This window comes from Sus scrofa, chromosome 17 (assembly GCF_000003025.6).
Source record: "Sus scrofa isolate TJ Tabasco breed Duroc chromosome 17, Sscrofa11.1, whole genome shotgun sequence".
Taxonomy (NCBI): domain Eukaryota; kingdom Metazoa; phylum Chordata; class Mammalia; order Artiodactyla; family Suidae; genus Sus; species Sus scrofa.
This window is the reverse complement of record NC_010459.5, coordinates 34,626,291-34,633,278: the sequence shown is the minus strand read 5'-3', so window position 1 is coordinate 34,633,278 and position 6,988 is coordinate 34,626,291. Positions and strand designations below refer to the sequence as shown.

Genomic DNA, 6,988 nt, shown 5'->3' with positions numbered 1-6,988 from the left:
GTAAGGACACGGATAAGGAACGGGTTAAAGTATGGTACATCTGCAAAACAGAATAGACGGCTACTACAGGAATGAAGATACCCTTTACCTTTATGTACTGACTTGGGATGACAGCCAAGCTAGATTAAAGGGGGGAAAAATGCCAGGAGCAGAGAACGCAGGTACAATGTGCTACGGTGTGTGTAAAGAGTGGAAGGAAACACATATGGATATTTTTGTATTTGCTCGGTTTTTCACGGGGGATAGGGATGTCACAAAAAATTAGTGGCCGAGCCTGCGTGCAGCGGGAGAACTGTGGCTGGACGGCAGGAGGGAGAAAGACTTTTTACCACACACCCTCTTGTACCTTTTGAATTCTGAACCATGTGGATGAATATATTCCTTATTCAAAAATAAATAAAATTAAGATTTTTTTTTTTTTAACCAACCACACCAGACACCCAACAGTTGCTCAAGATGGTGAGGAAAGTTTGGTTATCTTGACTTCTTGAGAGGGGGGTCCCCTGTCTTCCCCCAGCCCCACCCCTTCCATGGCACAGGAGCATCTGTGACACCTGTGTCTCTTCCAAGGTCCAGCAGAGGGGCCACCTCTGACCGCTGATGTCCCCAGGCTCCTTCCTTCTTCAGCTGGCAACATGTTTTACTTAAAAATACCTTTTATTTTAAACCCATCAATTCTCTGTCTCACACACACACACCCACATCCACACTCACGTACAGATGCGCACACAACCTTTGTCACCAAGAGTCTTTGTTTTTCCAAAAGTTCTGCCTTGTCTCTGACCAGCCAGGGCTGGGGCCGGCTGGGTGGGTCCTCACAGCTCTCCAGGGTGGGATGGAGATGTCCCAGGGGTCCTGCTCAGTGGGTCATGGGCCCAGGCCATTGTCCTCCGGTCCCTACACGAAGAAGAGACCTGGGTTTGGCTCCTGGGGTCTTCTCCCCTGTTCTCCCAGTGGCTGGCCTCTCGCCTCCTTCTCAGGGTCCTGCTTGCAGCAAATGACACAGGGGTCCAGGCTCATCTCCGTGGCACTCGAAGCGGGGCCACCCCCCTCACCTTCAAGCAGCTGCCCCCCAGGTCACGACGGCTACCCTGCAGGAAGGGAGAGAGAGGTAAGAGGGGGTTCGATCAGGTCACCACAAACACTGGAACTAACCTCTGCGTCCAGCTATAGGGGACCTGATAGACAAATCAGTTAGCCCCACAATCAAGTTCTTGCAGCAGAAGGTAGAGGAAGCTCTGTATGAACTAACAGGGGGTGATGTTGAGATAACATGTTTAAGGGCAAAAGCGAGGACCGAGCATGTGTTCCTGTGCTCTGAGATGTCCACGGAGAAGGGCGCACGCGGAGCCGCTGGTGGGCTTCCTCAGAGGAGAGGACTGTGATGAGGAGACAGGATGGGAGGCAGGTTTTTTACTCTATATACTTTTTTTACCTTTTTCATTTCTTCCCCACGTAATTTATTGCTTCAAAAAATCCAGTACAGTTTAAGTCATACTATTTTACTCTAACTTTTTTCTCTTTTTTTGGGCCACACTCGCAGCATGTGGAAGCTCCCTGGCCGGAGGGTGAGCCCGCACCATTGCAGCGACCCAAGCTGCAGCAGTTATGATGCCAGGTCCTTAACCCACTGTGACACAAGGGAACTCCATACTATTTTACTCTAAAGGGCAGAACACCCCCTACAGTGGTTCTCTCACACCTGGCCTCCTCACAGACCTCGAAAGTGGATTCTGGAATTCTAGCCTCCCTGCTTTCTTTCAGGATGTTCCCTCTGCCAGGAATATGTTCTCTGGTCCTACTGTGGGAAGATCTCTTTATTCCTACAATTGTCTAGCATTCCTTGCCTTTCTGGGGCCATTTCGCCAGGATAAAGCCCAGAAGGGAAGATGGGGTTCCTCTGTGTTCCCCCTTCAGGCTGGGCTCTCAGGTGAGAGGGTGGCCCTTTACCCTATAGCCCCAGTCCCAGCCCAGGGAACAGCTGCCAACCAGCGCTGCTTGGATCAGGTGCATCCACTAGAAGACGAGCTAATGGTGGCAGCTCCGGGAGGCACCTGTCCCTCATGCCACAGGGCAAGTCTCTACCCACTATTCTAAGGTCTGACACATGGGTTTCATCCTCACTGTAAGCCGGCAAGGTCAAAGACATTAGAGCACCCCGCCTTGCATGACTGGTGAGAGGCACCCAGCCAGTTGGTAAAAGAGCTGGGCTAGAAATCCATGTTGTCCAACAGCCTGTTCTGTTTCCAGGACACAACGGTGTCTGAAATCCCACCATGAATGCTCCCCGCCCCCCACCCGAGCATGGCTAGGCGGTGATGGGACCGGCATTTTTCTCAGCCATCGAGGGAGAAATAGCCGACCATCTGGGAGCTCTGCCCCCTGCCCCCCCTCCGCTCCTGGGCCCAGGTTGGGGCAGATCCCATCCAGATGCGAGCCCAGCCTCCCTTGAGGCTCTCCAGGCCCAGGGACAGCGTGTTCATTCACAGGCAGGGCTATTTTGAGGGCTGAGGCCACAGTCCCAGCAGAGCCTGGGGCTTGGGCTTCTCAGACAAACTCTGGCAGCAGTGGCTGAGAAGGGCGGATGGGGGTGGCGGGGGATGGAGTGCTGAGGCTGGAGGACAGAAAACCAGCCTCCCACCTTGTCACTCTAAATCGTCAGGGTCAGGGACAGCCACCTCCACCCCAAGTCTGGCAGTCATTGTGAGACCTGGGTCCCCTGCGAACCCTGGGACTGTTCACCTCCCCGAACCTCAGTTTCTTCATCTATGAAATGGGGACAAAAGGAGTCTACTTGCCACCCCAGGGTGCAGTCCAATGCAAGTGAAGCTGTGAAAGAGGCCTGTAAACTGCCAAAAGGACTTGAAGAGGCCCTGGCGAGGTACGTTTCTTTGTCCCAACGGCTCTGGCAAGCACCGTGGTTCAGGGGTGGTTGAGTCAAGTGGATCCAGGCTTCAATCCCTGCTCTGTCTTGGACTACCTGTTGGACCTCAGGCAAGGGACTTCAGGTCATGGAGCCTTGGTTTCCCACAGAGGGGAGTTACCGTGAGGATGACACAGGTGAAGAGCAGCAGAGCCTTCAGCCCGGGGTGAGGGACACAGTAAGTGTCCAATGAATGTTCACACACATTAGCACTAGCATCTTCTGGTGATGGTGCCTCCTGGCCCCACTGCCCTCTGCGCCCAAGCTGGGTACTCCTATCCCTCTCCACTGCCCAGGAAAACATGGCAGAGGCAAGAACACCTTTTCCGCCTGCCCTCTCTGCCACCGAGGGCCATGTCTAACCTCTCCTTAAACGGGACGATGCTGCAGGGAGCCGTTTCCTTGGTGACCCCCAGCCCCAGACCAGCCACCTGGGAGGGAGGTGGTGGGTCAGAGGGAAGGGATAGGGTCTGGGGCCTTGGAACTCTCTGGTCCCCAAAGCTCAGAAGGAAGCCCCCCACCAGCTCCCCAACATGGCCAGTTTTATTCCAGTTGAGTCTTTGAGGGGCCAGAGGCGGCCAGGATCACCCCTTCCGCCTGTTCCCAGAGGAGCCTGTGGGCTTGAGAGCAGGGCTTCTGCAGCCAAATTTGGTTAGGTTCTAGGTCTCGCAGACAGATCCAAGGGAAGCAGCCAGTCCCTGGTGAGGCCTTGTGATCAGTGGGATAGGCCCAAGACCGGCAGAGAAGCCCCCCAACCCAAGCCTACCTGCGGTGGGAATGGACCTGTGAGAGACACACCTTCTCCCTCAAGCCCGCTGTTACAGGCGCTCCCACAGTAACCTTTCCCACTTCCCAATCAGGCAGGCCTGAGTTCAAATCCTGGCTCCATCACGAGAGGGGTCTCTGAACCACTGACGGCATCGGTAAGCAGGCAGGGAGACCATCGCATCCTTCCCCAGCTCCTGGGGGATTTCAGCGATAACACTTGGAGAGCAATTCATTCGCACAGGAGATCAGTGATCATCAATGCTGCTGACACTGCTGTCACTGGCCATCGTCGCCTCCCCTCTGTGTGCTGCCGCCTTCAACCTCTTCCCTTTTCTTCTCTGTGTCATGTTTTCTTTTTTCTTCCTTCTTTCCTTCCTTTCTCTCTTGCTTTTTAGGGCCGCACCAACGGCATATGGAGGTTCCCAGGCAGGGTTCCAATCAGAGCTGTAGCCGCCAGCCTACACCACAGCCACAGCATCGCAGGATCCGAGTCACAGCTCACGGCACCGCTGGATCCTTAACCCACTGAGCGAGGCCAGGAATTGAACCCACATCCTCGTGGATACTGCTGAGCCACAATGGAAACTCCCCTCTGTGTCACATTTTCTGACCCCAGGTCTTACTGTGCCCTGCTCCCAGAACGCCTTTTCTTCATCTGCCTCCCTTGTCCCCAAGCATCTATCAGGACTTTAGCCCCTGAGTCAGGGGCTTCCTCTGGCCCTGACAGTCCCTTTATGCCCCTGCCCCCACCCCATCAGACCCCAGCATCCCTGTCTGCACCTCCTGGTCCTGGCCCTGGCCCTGCACTGGGGGTTCCTGACTGTGGCGGATGGTGGCCTACGACCTCCTCTGGGAGGGTCTCAGAGCCGACAAAAAGCAGCTGTTGAGTAGTTAAGGTTTGCTGAATTGAGTGAATGGGTGAAAGGCAGTCAAGGAGCATCACCGAGAGCCAGTCTTCCCTTCACACCCTAGGCTGGACACCAGCAGCTCCCCCCGCCCCACCCCGGTGCCCCGCAACCCCAGCTTCCCAGCCCAGCCTGGAGCAATGACTGGGGCCCACAGATGGGACTAACAGGGACCCTGGAGAGAGTTCAGGTCAGAGCTCTGACTTAGGGAAACTGAAGCAGCCATGGGGCTGAGAGGCCAGGATGGGAATCTGGTGAGCCAGAAGCAGGCAGTCTGAGGCCAGGACACAGAGGCCTCCAAGAACAGAGTGAAGAGGGGAGCTGGGGCAGTGGTGAGACTCAAAGACGGGGGACCCAGAGGCCTGACCCCAATCCCCCCACCCCTTCATTTTCCAAAAGGCCATGTAGGTCAGGGACTCTCAGCCTCAGTTTGTCCGGCTGTAAATGGTAGCTGCTGGAATCCAAAGCTGGCACCGACAAGCCTCCTCACTCTGAGAAAAGCCCAGGCCAGAAGGAGTAAAGGCTTGGGGGTGAAGCAGGCTCCTTGGGGGCTGGGCAGGAGGAGAATGAGCTTTCAGCCAGTAGCGCACCCACCCTCACCTCCAGCAACTGCTACCCAGCCCCCTCCATCCCCTACCAGCCCGGTTCTCATCCTTACTTACAACAGGTCAGGGAAGTTTACCTCCAGCTCTGCCCTGCTGGCTCAACAGTGCCCTTCCCCAACATTCCATCCCTTTAGGGGCTGGGTGTCCTCAGGGACCCCCCCTTCACTCCTGCTGCTCATCAGCTGGGTACCCCCGGATCTTGGTTGGGGGGCTGTGTATTCTTTCTTTTCTTTCTTTCCTTTTCTTTCCTGTCCTGACCTTGAGTCAATCAGAGGATGTGGGACAATTATTTTACTGTACCCGCAGCTCAGGGCAACACATACCCAGCAAACCCAGAGTCTGCATTCTGGCTTCCCAACTGAATACATGTGGGTACCCCGCTAAGCCCCAGATTCTCACGAGTGATAAATCCAGCAGAATGACCTGCCTGATCGGGTTCTCGTGAAGGTAGAAAGAAAGAGGACGAGGAACGCGCCAGGATGTCGAAGCTTTCAGTAAATGATGGCCTTTGTAATGATTCCTCACACACACCTTCAGCTGGAGGAGGGGTTCCTCGATGAGCGCTCGCCATCCTCTCAATCACGCCCCAGCTCTGGGCTTCCCTGTGCCCCTTGTTTGGGGGCCCTTAAGTGAGCGGTTCTGTTTCGCACCAAACCCTGGGCTTGGAAGAACGCACCGCTGACGACTCCACATCGTCCCCCCGCCCCTTCGTTGGGGTTTTGCCCCTCTTTGGCTCCCTAAGCGGCCCGTTCCCTGACCCCGAGGCCGCAGTGCTGGAGGGCCGCGCACTCACCCCCTTGCGCTGGTTGCTGAGGCAGAAGGTGCAGATGGAGCGTGGCTGGCGGCCGCCGTCGGGGGCGGCGGGGACCGCGCTCTTGGCACTGCCAGCCGCACGGAAGCACGGCTGCCCGTCGTCGGCCGCGTCGCCCAGCAGCAGCACGTTGGCCAGATGCGCGATGTAGCTGGACGCCAGGCGCAGCGTCTCGATCTTGGACAGCTTGCGGTCCACCGGCTCGGTGGGGATGAGCGTGCGCAGCGCCGTGAAGGCCGTGTTCACGCTCTGCGTGCGGTCCCGCTCCCGCGCGTTGGCCGCCTGCCGCTGTCGCACCACCACCACCGGGCCCGCGCCGCCGCTCGCCCGCCGCCCGCCCCCGGGGCCCGGGCCGCGGCGCGCCGCCTCCAGGCCCTCGCAGCAGCCGAACGACTGGTCGGAGGCGTCGCTCTCGCTGCGGTTCTCCTCGTCCTCGCTCAGCAGCCTCACGTCCGGGTACAACACGTGCGCACCGACGGGGCGCAGTAGCGCGAACGCCATGGGCGCCCGGCCGCGTCCAGCGATGCGCGGAGTCCCAGCGTTGGCCGCGCCCCGCCGTGCGCTCCCGCGCGCTCCCACGGCCCCTTTGGCCGCCGCCTTATAGCCGAGGGAGGGGCCAGTCCCGGGGCCGCCCCAGTCGGGGCGGAGGGCTCCGTCCCGGCCAATGGGAAGGCCTCCGCCGCGCGCGGGCCAATGGTGACGCGCCCGCCACCCCCGTTCCCTCAGGTTGAAAGAGGCCCGCGAGCCGGTGGCCCGCCCTGAAGGCTCCTGGTCCCCGCGGACGAGCAGAGCAAACGCCAGGGGGTGGGCTCTGCCCAGATCCGGACCCCTTATCCTCAGCTTAGACCACAGGGGGACTGCGGGCCAGTCCCTTCTTCTCCCTTGCCTTGAGTTTGCTCTTTCGGAAAGAGGATTCTAAGAGAAACAAGCTTTTTTTTTTTTTTTTGGTGGTGGTGTCCACGGAGAAGTGTTGGAG

The 6,988-nt window shown here is 57.7% G+C and overlaps 1 protein-coding gene across 1 annotated transcript; it reads right to left on the bottom strand.

Moving 5' to 3' along the window:
* On the bottom strand, positions 398–6,597 carry TCF15 (transcription factor 15). Its single transcript, XM_003134358.4, has 2 exons — positions 5,995–6,597; positions 398–1,091 (listed from the first exon to the last, which is right to left on the bottom strand). The coding sequence occupies exons 1-2, from the start codon at positions 6,511–6,513 to the stop codon at positions 1,017–1,019; spliced, it is 594 nt and encodes a 197-aa protein (XP_003134406.1). The 5' UTR covers positions 6,514–6,597; the 3' UTR covers positions 398–1,016.

Excerpts from the sequence above, each read along its gene's own strand:
- TCF15 (XM_003134358.4), bottom strand. The coding sequence starts at position 6,513 with ATGGCGTTCGCGCTACTGCGCCCCGTCGGTGCGCACGTGTTGTACCCG. Across the intron at positions 1,092-5,994 it reads TCAGCAACCAGCGCAAGGGG|GGTAGCCGTCGTGACCTGGG; the intron begins GTGAGTGCGCGG and ends CCCTTCCTGCAG.